Here is a 20,741-nt window from a genome sequence, read left to right on the forward strand (position 1 = left end):
TATTTTATTGTGTTAAAAGCTAAAATAGATCTACTGCTGCAGTATGTATGTAGGTAAAATAGATAAAGTAACTTTTTGTGGAGCTAAAAAGATAAAATTTTAGCTCTACTGCTGCAAATGCTCTAAGGGGAAAGGACATGAAAAGATATATATATATATATATATATATATATATATACATATGCTTTTTTACTTCTATATCCACGTGAATTTGAAAGAGATGAATTTAAAATCTTGAACAAAATAGTAAATTTCATGCCATGAAAAGTCAAAGTGTTAGTTTTTCTTCCCCTTAGTTGCAACCAAATAAAGTTTTAAGTCATAGTGTTAGTTTTTCTTTTCCCTTAGTTGCAACCAAATAAAGTTTCAAGGTTTGACAGTGATGAATGCACGCCCAATAGATGCAATGTTTGGTTTTTGCATGGTGTCTTATTCTTGGGGGTTATGGCCATTTGCAATATTTTAAATGTCTTAAGATTGATGAGAAAAATCATTTTATTTAATATGTCAGTGAGATTCTCCTTGTACTTAGTTTATACACTTGTACCCCTCGTGGGATTGCAAGCATTCCAAGTCTTATTGGAAGGCTACTCATGAAGCCCAAAGTTGGGTGTCAAAATGCCTTTTAGGCCCTCCAAACCTGAACTGCTTTATCTTCACCAAGAAAAGATACAAATGAGTTTAATCCATGCGTTCGGACTTTGTTTGTTTGTGTGTCATAAAGCGCGGGGAAAACAAATTGAGTCATCAACAATAATATATTAACTCAATTGTAGGAGTCCTTTTCAAATGAGTAAATCTAGGCTACGAATTACATGACAGTCTAATCATTATAAGCCACGTGTATCGTAGTCTCCAAAGCTGTGTATGAAGACCTCATGATAAGGTAGTGCCTCAATAGTCTCTAGTACATCCTTGCAAGCCCACTGGTGCTCTGCATCAGATATCTCTGCTGAATGGTTGCTGCACAATTGCTTAGAACTATTGCTGTGGCTGACTGCTAGTGATGATGCTGCTATGTTTGTACTAGCATCAGTAATGCTACAAACCACAACTCTTTGCTCTGTTGTCCTGCACCACTATTAGACTGCTGTTCTGCACTAGTCTCAGCAGATAAATCCTTAAGCCTTGAGCAAACTTCATCAGTTTTAACAACAATAATATATTAACTCAATGGTAGGAGTCCTTTTCAAATGAGTAAATCTAGGCTACGAATTTTGTTTTGTTTGGTTCTCCCTTTGTTGTTGTTTTTGTTCTTACTCGGCATACAAAACTTTCACTTTTACAGAATTTCAGAATTTATGTATCCATAATGATCACGCAAAAAATAAAATAAAATCATATTCTTGATCTAAAAATGGGGAAAGAGATTTCAAGGGACACAATAACGTCCTGTTATTTAAAACGCAAACAAGCAAATCAAATTTATTATTATCTATGTAGAAATGAGACTTAATACATTGATCCCTTGTTCAAAAAACAGAAAAGCAAGACAGGGAAATAATGGAACTGAGACAACTGAATACATATCATCAACTTGTCAGTGAGCCATACTCAAAAGCTAGGCAGCAAAAAGTCAAGAGCTTGACTTCAATGTGTTCGCGATGTCAATGACAAATCGATATCTGACATCCGCTTTCGCAAGACGCTCCATGGCAGTATTCACATAATCAATTGGTATAACCTCAATGTCAGCAGTTATGTTGTGTTTGGCTGCAAAATCAATCATCTCTTGTGTCTCCTTCATGCTCCCAAAGCAACTACCACCAACTAGCTTCCTTCCTGTTATTCCATAACACTTATTAATACAAAATTCTCAGTGGAACTACAGATATAGCAGCCATACGAGGGCTGATGAAAAAATATGAAATGACAGCACCACATGAATTCCAATCAGTAAGCACTAAAGCCAGCAATTAGGCTTGTACAACACAGTCATAAATTATACATAGATTCTTAATTTCTTATATGCTTATTATATTAACAATACCATATGCCCTTTTCTTTTCGAATATAGAAAATGTTAAAAGCCACATTCTTACCCATGAGTAAAGGAAAGACTGGTAATTCAAGCGGCTTCTCTGGTGCACCAACCATAACGAGCTTTCCTTGTAACTTCAACAGACCAATTAGAGGCAGGAGGGGATGCATAGCAGAGACTGTATCAATGATACCATCCATTGTGCCTTGGGCAGCCTAATATGGTCGATAAAGTTAGAATCTTTGATACAAATTACATTATTACAGTAACTTACATTCACATATAATTGTCAATGATTAGTACCTGCATCTCATCTTGGTCTTTGCTAACCAAAAACGAATCGGCACCAAGATGTTCCAAAGCTTCCTTCTTCTTGTTAACTGAAGTACTGATCACTGTCACCTTAACCCCCATAGCTTTGGCAAACTTCACTGCAACATGGCCTAGACCACCAAGACCAACCACACCCACATGCATACCAGGTTTGTCAAGCCCATAGTATCTCAAGGGACTGTACACTGTGATCCCAGCACAAAGGAGAGGGGCACCAGAATCAAGTGGAAGGTTGTCTGGAATACGGACCACATAGTGCTCATCGGCAACCATGATGTCTGAGTAGCCTCCTTGTGTGATGGTTCCATCAAAGTACTTGGCGCCATAGGTGAGGATCATATCGGGGCAGTAATTCTCAAGTTCGTTGGCACAGCTATCGCAAGAGTGACATGCTCCAACCATGCAGCCAACACCAACTTTGTCTCCAACTCTGAACTTTTGTACCTTGCTTCCCACTTCTGTCACTACACCCACAATCTCATGCCTGAATTGTCGAATTCAGTTCACATGATTTCCATATGGGATAATAAAAAAAATTAGAAATTAAGTAAAATCCATTCACTGATTTCATCCAACAGACACATAGGAAATAGCATCCAACTTGGCATGTTTTGGTATGTTGAATTGAAAGATTTGAGAGAAGTGCAATATAAGTGCTAATTCATCCGCAATTGATTCCATGATTTTATGAGTTTCAAGTCGTCTCCAACTGTAAATTCAATACTAACAATTTTCTATTATTCACTGCAATCCTAGAACCGCAGCACACAGCTTCTATATAAATTAAAAATCTGGTTGTGCATTTCATTTGTAGTAGACTAATCTTACACGGATAATGTGGAGGCTACAGAAACTTGGATTTGTAGAATAGTCAAATAAGTGGTGCGCTAACAAAATGGGTCATATGTATTTTGTATGGCTATAAAAGCACCAGATGATGATTGATTGATTAAACTTGGGAATGGATAAAGCCAAAGTCTCTAGATAACTAATATCGTCTAAGAGACCTTGCTAAATGCCTATATATATATATATAAGGCCTAATATTAGGTCTAGTATAATAATTATGATTGGTAGAAAAAATTATTATTTTTGTATGATTGGTATAAAAAATTTACTTTTTTGTATGATTGGTATAAAAATTTTACTTTTTTGTGATCTGTTTATTTTTATAAAATGGATAGGTAAAGAAATAAAATGAAATAATGATTGAGCCGTTTTCATTCTACTAATTTGATTTTTTTTCTTATACAAGAGTAGAAGAAATTTAAATCTTACCCAAATTAATTTTTTTTATGTAATAAAAATTAATTTTATCTTTTACTTTTTTATCTACTGAACACATACGTCAAAATATTTTCAACTCCTTATTTTTGAGAATATATATATAAAATAAGAAATACTAAAAGTCATGGAAAACTTACCCAGGAACTAGTGGGTAGGTAGACATGCCCCATTCATTTTTGGCCATGTGGAGGTCAGAGTGACATATTCCACAATATAGAATTTTAAATGTTACGTCCTTCTCTCCTGTTGCCCTGCCAGTTCCAAAATATCAATTTAGTACATATATACCATGAAACCTTCATAAAATAAAATTCCCAAAAAAAAAAAAACCATAAAACCAATAGGAGACTATTGGTTAATTATTGACCAATCACCATAAGCATAAGCACCAATTCAACTAAAAAAAAGGGGGGACATATCTCCATGCACACCATGTTTAATTGATCAAATAAATTCATTGATTTTTTGGTTATATCGTCTCTAAAATCTCCCAACTATCAAATAACATGAAATGATAATAAGAATAAAATAAGATGAGCTTTCGGAATAATCTCGCACTTGGGTGCTATTTTTATATGAATTTTAAGATAAAATAATCCTGTTTAATTTTGACTGGCTCTTTAAAAAGATTAAAAGAAGACTACGCTATTTTCTTCGAAAGTTCATGTTTGTGGCTGAGTTTATAGTTTGACCCAGGCATGCTACCTTATAAAGTATGATAGAAAATAATGACTACAGCGTACAGGATGTGCCTTTTTTGAGTTTATATAGTTAAGACGTGCTTCAGGATAGTTGTTATTAAATCATTTAGGAAAGTTTTGATATTATTTTTATACTATCAAAAAAGTTAATTTTTTTTTCTATTAAAAGTTTTTAAAAAAATTTCCTAAACTAATACTTTATATAGAACATCTGTTAACATTTCATTATTGTTTTACACTCTTTATATATATATATATATATATATATATAGATAAAAGATAGAAACTTGCTTCACAATCTTAATGTGAAGTAAAATGTTTCACATAATGTTCATAGTCTTATATGAGATGTACATAATTAATCCATAAAATAAAAAAGTGTGAACACGGTTAAATGTGAAATTGTCGGACTTTGAGTTGTGACCCTTAACCTCAAAATAAATTTGTGATAAAGAAAACACACTTGTTGGAGTATGAGTTATGTTATTCTACCTTAAAACCAATTAATGATGAGAAAGATAAACTCAAATCTTTTACCGCATTTAAAATTGCAACTCACATACCTATTTTTAGATTAATCATAGGGAGCCCATATTACAGTCTCTACCAAAAAAAAAAAAAAAAAATCAAAGCCTAATTACAAAATACAAAATACTTTATTTTCCATTTTCTTAGTACTTTTTGAGAATCGAAATTATAGATTGAAATGAAAAATGAAACAAACAAGAGTAGTAGTAGGGGAGAGAGAGAGAGAGAGAACCTTCTTGAGAATTGGAAGGGCGAGAGGTGCCCAGAAGTATCCTTGGCAGCCCAGCCAAAGGCCTTCTTGGGGTGCTCAACCTCTAGTGATTTTGCCATTTCTCTCTTTTGTCACAAGTAGAAAGAAACTAAGAAGGCAGAAAGAGAAAAGCTGAAAGAGTAACTAGAGACTAGAGAGGGATAGAATTGCTAATGAATAAGGTCCTAAATTGTGTGCGATATATTTATAGGGTATGAGGAGGAAATGGTCGGGTTTTCTCTTTGCGCTGGGCTGTCGTATTGGGTGAGCTAACGATAGTTAGATGTAGGGCAGGTGGACATTCTGACTAATTCCGTTTTTCCGACCGCGCCATTTACTGGGAGGAGTTTTCACGTTCCATCTTAGGTTGGCACTTATCTCTTATTTGATGGAACTAGCAGGCTTAATAATGATGATGTACTACATACATTTTAGCACAATTGTCTCGTGTTAAAGATACCTGTCACTTTCCAGCGCAAAGAGAAAATGTACGTAGTACCTTTCACTTTACACGAGACATTTTAGAACAGATTTTATTTGGATTTTGGGCCTCACCATTTTGGATTTTGCAAGTTATTTTCTAAATCGATTTGATCATTTTCACCTAACTCATTGTTTAGCTATTGAAAAGACTCTTCATTTTTCAATCGCATGAGAATTGTGATAGAAATTGTATTCCTGAATTTTCTCAAACACAAAAGGTATGTATGAAACCACCGCCCCATGTAGGTGAGTTGGTACCCAGCCTATATAGAGACCTATTGCTTGGAGGTTCAAGCCCCCGCATTTATCTAGCAAAAAAGAAAAGGTTATGTATGAAAAATTCGGTACACTGTTCTATGAGCATAAACTTATTGTTTAGAAGAGACAGTGGCTTGATCTCACTAGCGATACTTCACAGTATCTGGGACTAGTATTTCTCTTTCCCTCTTTACTTTGTATACAATGGTCTTACTATGAATAAAATATTTCTATCAGTTATCTCAAAAAAAGAAAAAAAAAGAAAAGGGGGTAATAAGGTAGACATTAAAAAAAAAAAATGTAATAGAATAAAACTTAGATACAATTCCTTAATTACAGTACATTAAGTTGTTCAAATAGATTCAAAGACTTGTCTAATTAAATTCAAAGATTTATATACATTGAATTGTCCTTGAAAAAGGATAAGATGATCAACCATGTATTTGAGTTTAATTAGGAATTGTATCTTATTAAGCTTTCTAATATACCATACAATTCATGGAATAATTGAAATTCATATTCAAAATTTTAAGAAATAAATCATAAATTTTATCAAAATTAAAAAATGGAATAGTTAAGAAAAATATGAAAAATTACCATAAGTTATATGACGGAATCCTATCATGTTAGATCATTATTTTTAGGAAAACCTTTTCCCTAAATTGGGTTAAATGGTATTCTCAATTCCTTTACATGAAAATTTATAAGATATTGTTCGCATATCCTAAATTACATGATTCATTAAATCATTTACACAAGTTACATGACTATTGAGAAGATCATGTGACTAAAATTGCATGTGATTGATTTGCTGAAATAGGACTTTAAAATAGGATGTGCTTTTTCTTTTTTTGATGGTTGAAATAGGATATTCCGTTTAGAATATAAAGATAGTCTGTCATTATTTCGAATGAATAAAGAGGGATTTGGATCACAAAATTCTATGGCTCTTGTAGAGAGTGCTACTGTCGATGGCAAAGAGATGCAAACAACCAAATGTCTCGTCACAAAGCTACCCTTTAGAGAGTGCTGTAAGGAGGATAGTAGTGCATTTTGTGTTGGGATACCCCTCAATTATTGAGGTGAGAGCTCAAGGTAGTGGAGTTTTGAATCATACTACGTGTTTCCATAGCTATCTTAACTCAAAGCTCTCACTCAAGTTGATTGGAGAAGCAAGCACATTAGGGAATAAATGTTCAATTAGTGTATAAAACACCTTGAACGTTTAGACCCCCAATTTACAAATTACCAATTCAAGTTTAATATCAAACAATTAATGTGTGGAATATGAACAAAAACTTAAAACAGAAATGATAAACAATCTAAACCAAATAAAATCACATCCACAGCAGAAATTAAATGGCAAAGATTAAGGGAAGAGAGATGCAAATACAAGGACAACACAACGATGTGTTATCAAAGAGGAAACCGAAGCCCTCGGCGTAAAACCTCTCTGCCGCCCTCCAAGTGGTAAATAATCCACTAAAGAATATAGTTGGGATACATGAACAACAAAAGACCCTCCAAGCCTAATCTATCCAGTGTACCTAAGCTCTCAAAGCTCCTATTCCAACGAGATTACACCGAACCTATTTCTTCTTTAACTTACCGGATTCTGCTATAAACCATAGCATCAACCAATATGAAATTGATCCCTTCTTAACTGCTTTCCAAAGCACCAAACAGCCTTCTCACAGATATGGGTATGGTGAGAAAAGGTTTTGGTAATGTACCTCTTAAGGATGTAACAATGGATAGGATGAGAGTAGAGGAATTTGAAGAGTCTCTATGTGAAGATTGGGGAAGAGTCAATCTTGTTTTTCTCTAGGGTTTCTCTCTCAAAATTCTCTCTGGAAGCTCTCTACATTTCGTGGGTATAAGGGGTATATATACCAGGGTGAGAGAGGAATGCGAAAAGTTAGTTTTTTCAAAATAGAGCTAGCTGGCGGCTTGGCCTCGCAACTTGACTGAGCTGCAAGTTCAAGCCGCGAGGTAACTAAACGGTCAGTCTGTACTTTTTGTCCTGTAGTGCTCCAGTTGGCACGACGCTTCAACTTCTGGCATGCTTGGCACGTGTGCAACTTCTAGCATGCTTGGCACATGTGCAACTTCTGGCGGCTTGCAAGCCGCGAGCCACCCGAGAGATCCAATCGCGAGTCTCTACTTTTTTGCACAATCTTGAGCATTTCTTCACACTCTCTCACACACTACCCTTACATGATTCCCACCTAAATACAGGGTTACTAATTACTAAAATACAAGCAAATTTGGTACACAATAAAGCCAACAAGATGGTTAATAAAATTCAACCTTACAATCTCCTCCTTTGGCTATTTTGTAACAAAACCCTAAAACAAACTCTAGACTTAACATGTGAGTTGGGAACAGTTGAACAAAACTCACTCACACCTAACTCTAGAATCTGTGTAGCTCTTGAATCATATGAACAAGAATCTCCTAAAACACAATAACACAATATGATTATTGTATGTAGAAAAACTTGTAATGCATATGAGGCAAACACAATGCGATCAAGCAAAATGAAATTAAGTAATAAACTATGGCTTGACCATACAAGCAATCACTATAAAATAGTGACCACAATGCTCATTCACACTTGGAATGAACATCCGGACATACAAACTAACAAGCTCAATACAAATCACTTGCATGTCCAATACTCAACCAATGCACAATACAGAAAGTATATGCATCTAGGAACAAAATCCTACTAGGGCACAAGAGCAAAAGTACTTAAAGAAAATGCATAACATTTAGCTAGAAGTACTAGGCTACAAAGTATAAAGGCTGTATAAGCATGGTACAAACCATAAAAGCCTACAAATCACAAGGAAACAAACCCTAAAAACTTACAAAAACAACATGGGTACAAATTATAAGCTATATAAGCATGGGTACAAAATGTACCAAAAACAAGTACCATAAGATTCAAGAGTTTTAATAAAAACAACCATGAGTTTAAACTAAACTATTAGAACCATATCCACACAAAAGTAGAGTTTATATAAACAGCAAGCAAATACCTATAAACAAGTAAAACGAAAAAAATTAGACTTTAAAAAAAAAAAAAGTATATGTGAGTGTATATGTATCAGATTCCTCTTCTTGAGCATACAACTCCCCTTTTCAGTGTCCCCCTTTCAGTGTGCACATTGTTATCTAATAGTTTTTAGACCACTTAAACAATTGATTTAACCTAGGTAATTAGCCAAGTTGTTACTTAGTCCAATTTAACAAATCTAGGTTATCACAATAATAAAGATCATATCATGCAAAGTAGCGGAAAATAAATAACACAAGATATGATCACCCAGGAAACCAAACCGATAAAAAACTGGGGATGATTTAACCTAGCTATCCTCAAGGTAAACTTGAATCCACTATCTTGAAAGAATCGAAGTTTATACAATAAGACTTACAAGCCCCCACGCTCGACTTCTTATTGCTACCAACCAGTAGAACTTACTGACACGACCATGTGCAAGCTCCGAATCCACGGACTCCTTCTTTCTTGGATTCACCACCAGATACAAGCACACCCGTTTGTGTTTTCTTTAAACTTCAATGGCAGCAACTGAGTTGATCATCAAGGCGTAGATAAATCTTCTCCTTGAAAACCCTAAGTTTGTGTAAAGGAAAGCTCCTCTAGATCTCACAAGAGATTTACACAAACCGCAATTATGAGCAACACAAACTGCAATTATGAGTAACACTAAAACGTGGCTAGGGTTTGCCTTTTATACTTAGGATAAATAAGAAACCCTAAAAACGTTTTAAAACAACTAGGACTGAGTTGGAAAATTCTGTAGAAAATCATTCTGCCCGACTTTCGATCGATCGAGCCAGGCCGAAAGGCACAATGCTTTCCTGCTTTAACTCGATTCCAACTTTACATAAAAGCACAACTTTGAGCTAGACTAAAACACTTCTAAACACATTGTTTTGATCATGGTTTGCCAACAATACAAATTAGAGTTCTAAATACATAAAATCCTAAAACTTTAGAACCTAACAAACTCTCCCTTTGGCAATCCGTGACAAAACACAACTAGAAGCTCAAAGTTTACAAAATAAAATACCTTTTACAAAATAATGCTCATAAAACAAATTCAATCCTAACTACTATCCATCAGTTGCAAGTGTAAACAGCAACTCAATTGAATCAATCTGTATATTTTCTGAAACACTAAACAACATGCATAACCGCATGTGTGGAAACAATACAAGTAAACAAATTAACTTCTTGATTTCAAACAACACACAAATAAAGACAAATATCAATGAATAACTCATAAATATAAATCAATAAGCAGTTTGAAACAAGAAACATATAAAGTACCAACAAAACATAAAACTCCTCCTAACATGAATATCCCATCAAAAACATGGCAAGAGCTAAAAATGTAAAGTACAAAGTGAAGCACCTAGATACAATCTAAACTCCACAAGCTCCAACCAAAATAAATAAAACTTCCCCTGAAAGCAAAAACTCTACAAAGTACTCCCCCCTTTTTGTGACGGAATGCCAAAGGGCAAACAGAATCCATCATCAAAAGGGAGGTGGTCTAAACTGTGCCAACTCCGCACGCAAGGCACAGATCTCATCGAGCATGTCCACCAAAATCTGTCTATGAGCCGCCTGAACGGTCAAGACATGATCCAACGTGCGACAAATGTCTGAATTATCCAAAGCAGTCGGTGGAGGAACATCATCATCAGCAGCAGCACCTGATGTCTCAGCAGCATCAACACCTATAGAAGAGGGAGGAGGGGGAACACCACTAGATGACGCACCTCTAGGACGAGAAGGAGCAACTCGCAAGTGAGCAGCCCTCTGACGAAGAAAGGTGGCACCTATGGGAGCAACAACATGAACAGGCTCTCTAGACGGAAAACCATCTAATAGTTTTTAGACCCCTTAAAACACAATTGGTTAAACCTAGGTAATTAGCCAAGTTGTTACTTAGTCCAATTAAACAAGTCTAGGTTATCACAATAATAAAGATCAAATCATGTAAAGCAGCGGAAAATAAATAACACACGATATGATCACCCAGGAAACCAAACCGGTAAAAACCTAGGGAGGATTTGACCTAGCTATCCTCAAGGTAAACTTGAATCCACTATCTTGAAAGAATCGAAGTTCATACAAAAGGACTTACAAGCACCCTCGCTTGACTTCCTAATGCTACCAACCAGTAGAACTTACTGACACGACCACGTGCAAGCTCCGAATCCACGGACTCTTTCTTTCTTGGATTCCCACCAGCTACAGGCACCCCCGCTTGTGTATTCTTTAAGCTTTAATGGCAGCAACTGTTTTGATCATCAAGGTGTAGAGAATATCTCCTCCTTGAAAACCCTAAGTTTGTGTAAAGGAAAGCTCCTCTAGATCTCACAAGAGATTTACACAAACCGCAATATGAGCAACACTAAAACGTGGCTAGGGTTTGCCTTTTATACTTAGGACAAATAAGAAACCCTAAAAACGTTTTAAAACAATTAGGGCTGAGTTGGAAAATTCTGCCCAAGCTTCGATCGGTCGAGCCTAAGCTTCGATCGATCGAGCCAGGCCGAAAGCCACAGTGCTTTCTGCTTTACACTCGATTCCAACTTTACATTGACATACAACTTTGAGCTAGCTTTAAACACTTCTAAACACATTGTTTTGATCATGGTTTGCCAACAATACAAATTAGAGTTCTAAATACATAAATTCCTACACTCTAGAACCTAACAAACTCCCCCTTTGGCAATCCGTGACAAAACACAACTTAGAAGCTCAAACTTTACAAAATGAAAAGCCCTTTACAAAATAATGCTCATAAACCAAATTCAATCCTAACTACTATCCATCAGTTGCAAGTGTAGACAGCAACTCAATTGAATCAACCTGTATATTTCCTGAAACACTCAACAAACGCATAAACGCATGTGTGACAGAAAAACAAAAACAGTAAATCAACAAATATGCAATCTAACTCTCCTCCTAAGTTAGATACATCAAAAACAATGTTAACTCCCTCTAAACAGAACAAACAGGTCATCTATGTCTCCCCCTTTTTGTCACGTATTAACAAAGACTACCTAATCAGAAGATAGACAGAAAATATACGCAACAGAGTAAGAGAAAATAGAGACAACTCCCCCTATGAAGAGCAACAACTCCCCCTAAGAACCACAAAGGTTAAAAAAAAATTCTCCCCCTATAAAAATAGGAAAAACAAAACAAGTTTTGGGAAAAACAGTTTTGGGGAAAAATAAAGGGGTTAGAGATAAAGAAAAAGACACAAACCAAGTTTTTAAAAAAAAACTAAGTTGAGGATACACATGAAGAAAAATATTCTCTCTTTCAATAAAATGCAAACATGGCACTATGTGACCCATAAACAGTTGCATGAGTAGAGAAAATATTTGCACATTGATTATCCATCATATCTCTTAAGAAAAATATTTTCTACAGTTCACAAATAAAAATAGCATATACTAGAAAGTACATAACTCAAAAATTAATCAATCAATATTTTGATCAAGTTGAGTACCCAATGTAGCAAAGTGTATGCATGTTATGTGTGAAAAACAATGAGAGATATGACTGCAAAACTGCAAGATGGATACAAAAACAATGCAATTCATGTGAATCCTAAACATAAATGATGCATGGAAAAATCAAATTTTTTTGAAGAACAGAGCAATTTAATGCAAAACCTCCTCAAAGCACAATATTTTATGAATGAAATGCATGAGTATGAGATTAAAAATTTTTCAATCAAATTGTCCTTAATTCTCAAACTTTAAACATATTTTGCATCAAAATCAAGGAATTTTCAATCTTGGATGGCCACAACAAGATCACACACAATATAATGTACCAAGTTTAATAAAGAGTAACTTGTGTAGTGTGTGTAACTAGCAAAAATTTGAGATACATGTGAGGTGATATGTGAATAGCAATCAATCACAAAGTCTATAAAATTCATCACAAAGAATTTAAAAGAGACTATCACCTAAAGGGTTACATCATATAACTCCCACATCTCCTAGATCATAAGCTTGCAATCATGTAAGTTTCTTGTATTTATGCCTCATAATGTACATTCCAATTTTAAGTTATGTGAGTTTGGCATCAAGCCTAATAGTACACACTAATTAGATTTTAAGAATTAAGCACTTTAATTGAGGCTTCACCTTATGTTCTTTTTGTGCATGTGCTACACTTTCTCGAGCACAAAATCGTATGATATGCACTAAGGTGTTCATGATTGGCTAGAGAACAGTGGTGAAATGGTTATTTATGCCTTTCTCTAAAAGTTCAAGTCCAACATTTAAAAACATGTGACTTCAAGATTAAGACATAGTAATCAAAAAACCATACACATCTTTCCCACACAACATGCACTACAAATCTTCAACTAGTCAAGTGCAATAAATAAGCTCATCAAAGCTAAACAAGGTACATAAACTTGTTATGTAAAAATAATATGGCCAATCCTTGATTATAAATCCAAGATGTGAAATACAAAACACAAAAATCTTTTTGGTTTAAAAAAATTTATGACCAAAAACAAAAAAACACATATTATGCTAAATGAACAATGCAAATGCAATGCATGACAGTGCTTAACTAAGCTATAGAGGGTACACAAACAAGAAATATCAATTTCTTAATTAACCCATGAGTATATGTACAAACTAGTACATACTCACAAAAAATCAGAAATAGCTTAGCACTTATTTAACACATACTATTCAAGTTTCTCCACAATGTCAAGCATGTTCTAAATCAAAAGAGAGATATCATAATTCATGTAATCCTCAAAAAGAAAAACTAGACACAAAATAAAATATTTGTCTTTTTGAAATTTTTCAATGTTTTTGGATTTTTTTTAAATAAAAAACAACCTAAAAAAACACGACCAAAAACAGAAACAAAACATGTCCACAATTAATTGAAAGAAATAAATTAGGGACAAGTTAGCAACACTCACCTTGGAGAATCTTTTCTCACCCATCTAGCACGAGTCTTCAGCTTTGTAGGTGAAAATTCGTGTGAAGCAGAGTGTATTTGAGGAAATACACCAATCTTATGAGAAAGACTAAAATCCTGCAAATTCCTTTCACAAGCCAACAAGCTCAAATTTTTCAAAAAAATATGAAACAATTTATATGGACTTATGGCAGGAGAAATATCATCACAAATCCTAAACTGAAACATAGAATGTTTAAATTTCAGTTTATGACAATTAGGACGAATGTGACCATGGACACCACAAAAGTGGCAAACAGGAACAAATTTAGGAACATCAGTATTCCTAGTGGGGTTTCCGGTCACAGGCTTTGGTTCTTGCCTCAACAAAGAACAATTTGGTCTAATATGACCAACAACACCACAAAGGTGACAGGTAGGCACAAAAACAGATTTATTATGCTCTCTAACAGTAGGTTTAGACATAGGTTTAGAAACTTCAGCGTCTACATCAGAACTTTTACCGTTGTCTAACCTAGCAAAATAAGCCTTTTCTTTATTATTCCTCTTAAAAGGAGGGATATAAACTTTCTCAGTTTTAGGCTTAAGAGAAACAGAAACACTTCTGTTATCAACAGCAGACTTGGTACTAGTCAAATTTTCAATTTTAGCTTTAGATTCAACTAACTCTTGTTCCAAGCTTTTCATCTTCTCATCTTGAAAGGAAATTTGATTTCTCAAAAATTCATTCTTTTTATTTGATTCATCTAATCTAACAATCAATTCCTCTTTTTCAAGATTAGCCAAATTTAACTCTTCCTTGAATTTCTTAACAATTTTCATAGATTTCAATAATTCCTTACGAAGAGTTTCACAGGCATCAATAAAATCAACAGAAGCATGAGCAGAAACATGATCAGAAAGACACTTCAAATTATCCATGACAACAGGGGTCAAGGATCAGCTCTTAAATCAAAAGATCTAAAACAAAAGAGCTACCCGTTCTGATACCACTTGATAGTTTTTAGACCCCTTAAAACACAATTGGTTAAACCTAGGTAATTAGCCAAGTTATTACTTAGTCCAATTAAACAAGTCTAGGTTATCACAATAATAAAGATCAAATCATGCAAAGCAGCGGAAAATAAATAACACACAATATGATCACCCAGGAAACCAAACCGGTAAAACCTGGGGAGGATTTGACCTAGCTATCCTCAAGGTAAACTTGAATCCACTATCTTGAAAGAATCGAAGTTCATACAAAAGGACTTACAAGCACCCCCGCTTGACTTCCTAATGCTACCAACCAGTAGAACTTACTGACACGACCACGTGCAAGCTTCGAATCCACGGACTCCTTCTTTCTTGGATTCCCACCAGCTACAAGCACCCCCGCTTGTGTATTCTTTAAGCTTTAATGACAGCAACTGTTTTGATCATCAAGGTGTAGAGAATATCTCCTCCTTGAAAACCCTAAGTTTGTGTAAAGGAAAGCTCCTCTAGAACTCATAAGAGATTTACACAAACCGCAATATGAGCAACACTAAAACGTGGCTAGGGTTTGCCTTTTATACTTAGGACAAATAAGAAACCCTAAAAACATTTTAAAACAACTAGGGCTGAGTTGGAAAATTCTGCAGAAAAGCGATCTGCCCGAGCTTCGATCGATCGAGCCAGGCCGAAAGCCACAGTGCTTTCTGCTTTACACTCGATTCCAACTTTACATTGACATACAACTTTGAGCTAGCTTTAAACACTTCTAAACACATTGTTTTGATCATGGTTTGCCAACAATACAAATTAGAGTTCTAAATACATAAAGTCCTACACTTTAGAACCTAACACCATCTAGACCTAAAAAGAGCAAAATCCTATGAATGAAAATAGGATGAATCAGCGCATGCCCTACGGCGAAACTCCTATGAACCTCGTTCAAAGAACGAAGGAACAAGTGAGGAAAACTGATAGACGCTCCAGAAACAAAGGCATATGAAAACACACATCTCTCTAAAGGGATGGTGTGGAAGTGAGAAATAGGCAACAATGAATGACACGCCATCCTAAAGAAAAGATAGGCTGTCTCAGTAAGCTCAGCGAACGTGATCCGAGGATCAGAACCCCACTAGGTAGATGACCCAGTGATGTATGACATGACTACATCTAATAAGGGTGATTCATCATAGGGATAGTCAAGCTCCCGAACAACCGGAACCCCAAGAGCCTCAGCCACTACCCTAGGGGTAATGGTGAACTCAACACCTCGTATCCAACTCCTAACAAGGGTGTTGGAATCATAGACGTGGCAAGAGAGGTTCGAGAAGAACTCTCTAATCAGGGCGGTCGGGGGTGGATGATCTATCTTTAAGAGAGGCAACCAACCTCTAGACTCAAAATTGGCCCTAATGGCCAGATCAAGCTCATCTAAGACAACAGCCTGCTCAGCCCAAATCTTACGCTTACGGTTCAAAGTCTCAAAGGCCTCTCTGCACTTATCATTCCTAAACTCCTCAACCCTAGAGGGAGACACAGAGGAAGTGGAAGGGGTCCTATTGGCTCTAGTTTTCCTAGGCATGGTGCTAAGATAAGGACCAAAAAAACAGAGCAAAAGAACAAAAACACAAAACCAAGGGCAGACTGCAAGTTAGCACAGAAAAAATATAGAATTAAAATCTATATGATGCATGACAAATTTTAAATGGAATGATGCATGTTCTAATGCAATGAATTAAGTCCAAAAAGTTCAAATTCACAAAATTGGCTTGAACATTGAGTATTAACACAAAAACCCCAAAATTTGAAAAACCACTTGATTAATTTGAAAAATATTGATGAATTGATCATCACACATGATAGAATTCAAAAAATAATGACCAAATACATCAATTTGACAAACCAATTTCATCAATTTAACCTAATTAGACAAAAGTCCCCAATTCGGATCAAATTCAAACCCTAGAATTTCCAATTTTTCAAAAACCACAAAATTGATCAAATTAAACTACAAGAATCATCATTATAGCATCCGAGAACAAAAACCCATTGATCAATTTCACCAAAACCGGTTTGAATCATCAAAAACCCCAATATATAGAAAGTGCCGAAAATACCCACAACAATGCATGAAAAATGCATGAAAACATGAAATAAAATGCAAAAGGAAGGGCAAAAGAGACTTACCAGCCTTCAAGGACAAAAAACCTTGCAAAAAACTTGGAGGAAAACGACAAAAAATCTATGGTGGAGCCTTAGCCAAGTCAGAGAGAGAGAAAAGTTGAAAAACTTTTTGATAAAGTCCTTTTGAAAAAGACAATTTGACCTTTTTAAAAAACATGTTTCACGAGTTTCGATCGATCGAAAGACAACCTCGATCGATCGAAACAGGCAGAGACACTCACAAACATATTTAAAAATTTTCGATCGATCGAAAAATAGAATAGATCGATCGAAATGGGCAGAGGCTCACCAAATTTGAGAAAAAACATAGTTTTTTTGAAAAACATTTAGAATCAACTCAAAGCATTGAAATTTAAGAACAAAATGCATGAGTATGTGATGATATGATTTTCAAAACAAGAATTTTAAGCCCAAAATCCCTAAAACAAAATTTCTTGCATTCTCCACAAATTTTCAAGCAACAACTTAATTTTGCACAAAATTCAAAGTATTTGCAAAACTTGGTTGATCAGACCATAAACACACACAATAACATGTACAAAGTTTAGCAAAGAGTAACTTGTGTAGTGTGTGCAACTAGCAAAAGCTTGAGATACATGTGAGGTCATATGTGAATAGCAATTAATCACAAAGTCTACAAAATTCATCACAAAGAATTTAAAAGAGACTATCACCTAAAGAGTTACATCATATAACTCCCACATCTCTTAGATCATAAGCTTGCAATCATGTAAGTTTCTTGAATTATGCCTCATAATATACATACCAATTTTAAGTCATGTGAGTTTGGCATCAAGTCTAATAGTACACACCAATTTTAAGTATTAAGCAATTTAAACCGAGGCTTCACCTTATATTCTTTTTGTGCATGTGCTACACTTTCTCGAGCACAAAATCTTATGATATGCACTAAGGTGTTCATGATTGGCTAGTGAACAGTGGTGAGATGGTTATTTATGCCTTTCTCTAAAAGTTCAAGTCAAACATTTAAAAACATGTGACTTCAAGATTAAGACAGAATAATCAAAAACCATAAACATCTTTCCCACACAACATGCACTACAAAGTTTCAACTAGTAAAGTGCAATAAGTAAGCTCATCAAAGCTAAACAAGGTACAAAAGACATGTTATGTGAAAATAAATTGACCAACCTTGTTCTCAAAAACCAAGAAGAATAGTACAAAACAAAATTGCTTCCTTTTTCTTCCTTTTTTTTTTTATTTTTATTTTATTAAAAAAAAAAACACCTAGAATGAAATGCATGAATGTTATGCTATACAAATCCTAGAAAAAAAAAAAAAAAAAAAAAAAAAAAAAAAAAAAAAACACAACCAAAGAACAATGGTCACAAAGGGTAGAGCAATGAAGCACAAGGACCATGTCAAAAAGACTCAAGTTAGTTCGAGTCTTTTGCATCCAAAACCTTTTAGATGCACCATGAGCATTGGAGTTCTTATTCACATGAGAATGATTACCAACTCCAAGATTGGAATAAAGGTTTAAAACCTTTACCAAATCACCAATAAGTACCATAGGATCAAGTGCTTGAGGCACAGGTACTTTTGGTTTGTTTGCTCTCTTTGCAACTTGTAGCTTGTAACAATTTGGACGGATGTGTCCAAACTTTCCACAAAAGTGACAAACTCATGCAGGCTTATCATGTGTCTTGTCCTTAGATAGGGTAGGCTTCTTAGACTTAGACTCTTTCAGATCAACCCTAATCTTCCTAGATGATGAACCTTCTAAGGGTTTAACAACCTCACTCACAGGGGTTTGACAGTTTCACTCATGGAAGGTTCAGAAGAAGAAGATGAAGGAACAAATTTTGTGGAATGAGGAGCAGACACAGAGATGCTTTCAACATAACCTAAAACAGTTTTGTCAGAAGATGACTTTTGAACACTCAGCATTTGATCAAGTTTAGAACTAGCAGATCTAGCAACAGATAAATCAAGTTCCAAAGATTTAACTTTATCAAGTAAAAGCATGTTTTCAGTTTTCACATTGTTCAAAAGTTCATTAGCATCAAACAGTTTAACAAGCAAATTCTTCTTTTCAAGCTCAAGAGATTCAATTTTCTTCAGGCCAAGTTCAACATTCATAGCATCCTTTGCAGCAACTTTGCAAAATTTATTATAGGCCTTTTGAAGATCTGCATCTTCAGAGAGTTCCCCATCAGAAGGGTTCTCTTCAACAGATATGCTCTCATCGACTACAGCAGTAGCGGTGAAAGCAATGAAGTTTCCATCTTCATCACAATTAGACTCATTATCAGAAACTTCACCATCACTAAGAGTTACAGCCATAGCCTTACCCTTAGACTTCAAATAGGTAGGACATTTAGATTTCATGTGTCCATACCCTTGACATCCAAAACACTGAGAGCCCAAGGAATTATTGGAAGATTTACCTACTTTTTCTCTAGGTTTATCATTGTTGTTAACCTTAGTGGGATCATGCTTCCTAAAATTTCTAGGTTCAGCAGTGTTTGTGCCTCTTGCCTTTCTATTACTATTCCTGAGAAAGTTTCTAAAGTTCTTGGCAAGGTAGGCAATCTCTGTAGCAGAGAGCTCATCATCAAATCCACCACCTTCAACATCATCAACTGACTTAAGAGCCATTGATTTGGATTTGGTAGTTTTGGGTAGATCCAACTCATAAGATTGAAGAGATCCTACAAGTTCATCAACAGGGATGGAGTTCACATCCTTGCTTTCAGTAATGGCAGTCATCTTGGGTCTAAAGTCTTCAGTTAAAGATCTAAGAATCTTCCTAACAATTTTAGGTTGATCATAGATTTCACCCAAGTTAAAAGCAGAATTAACAATATCATTCAATTTAGCATAGAATTCATCAAAAGATTCATCATCAAACATCCTAATGCTTTCAGATTTAGAAGTCAATTGCTGCAATTTATTGATTTTGATAGCCTTTGTGCCTTCATGCACAATCTGGAGGATATTCCAAGCAGTATGAGCAACCTCAACATTATAAATTCTCTTAAATTCCTCCATAGAAACAGCGTTAAAGATCGCATTCATAGCCTTGCTATTAAATGTAGCTGCTTCTTTTTGAGAAGTTTCCCACTCACTAACAGGAGTAGTAGGCTTCTCCCATCCGTATTCAACGGAGTTCCACACCCTCTCATCAATGGATTTCAGGAATGCTTTCATCCTTACTTTTCAATAAGCATAATTATTCCCATCAAAGTGAGGAGGAATAACTAGAGAGTGTCTGTGTTCCATGACAAGATGGGTCAAGGATCAGCTCAGTGATCAAAAGATCAACAACAAAAAAGCTACCCGTTCTTATACCACTTGATAGTTTTTAGACCCCTTAAACAATTGATTTAACCTAGGTAATTAGCCAAGTTGTTACTTAGTCCAATTTAACAAATCTAGGTTATCACAATAATAAAAATCATATCATGCAAAGCAGCGGAAAATAAATAACACAAGATATGATCACTTAGGAACCAAACCGGTAAAAACCTGGGGAGGATTTGACCTAACTATCCTCAAAGTAAACTTGAATCCACTATCTTGAAAGAATCGAAGTTCATACAATAAGACTTACAAGCCCCTACGCTCGACTTCTTATTGCTACCAACCAGTAGAACTTAATGATACGACCACGTGCAAGCTCCGAATCTACGGACTCCTTCTTTCTTGGATTCACCACCAGATACAAGCACACCCGCTTGTGTTTTCTTTAAGTTTCAATGGCAGCAACTGAGTTAATCATTAAGACGTAGA

At 35.2% G+C, this 20,741-nt stretch overlaps 1 protein-coding gene across 1 annotated transcript; it reads right to left on the reverse strand.

Annotated features, from left to right (window-relative positions):
• Positions 1 to 1,378: 1,378 nt before the first annotated feature.
• On the reverse strand, positions 1,379 to 5,233 carry LOC115995220 (probable mannitol dehydrogenase). Its single transcript, XM_031119703.1, has 5 exons — positions 5,063 to 5,233; positions 3,739 to 3,852; positions 2,285 to 2,798; positions 2,043 to 2,196; positions 1,379 to 1,782 (listed from the first exon to the last, which is right to left on the reverse strand). Exons 1-5 carry the CDS (start codon positions 5,158 to 5,160, stop codon positions 1,577 to 1,579), a joined length of 1,086 nt encoding a protein of 361 aa, XP_030975563.1. The 5' UTR covers positions 5,161 to 5,233; the 3' UTR covers positions 1,379 to 1,576.
• Between the last annotated feature and the right edge of the window lie 15,508 nt (positions 5,234 to 20,741).

Source organism: Quercus lobata, chromosome 6, assembly GCF_001633185.2.
Source record: "Quercus lobata isolate SW786 chromosome 6, ValleyOak3.0 Primary Assembly, whole genome shotgun sequence".
Taxonomy (NCBI): Eukaryota; Viridiplantae; Streptophyta; class Magnoliopsida; order Fagales; family Fagaceae; genus Quercus; species Quercus lobata.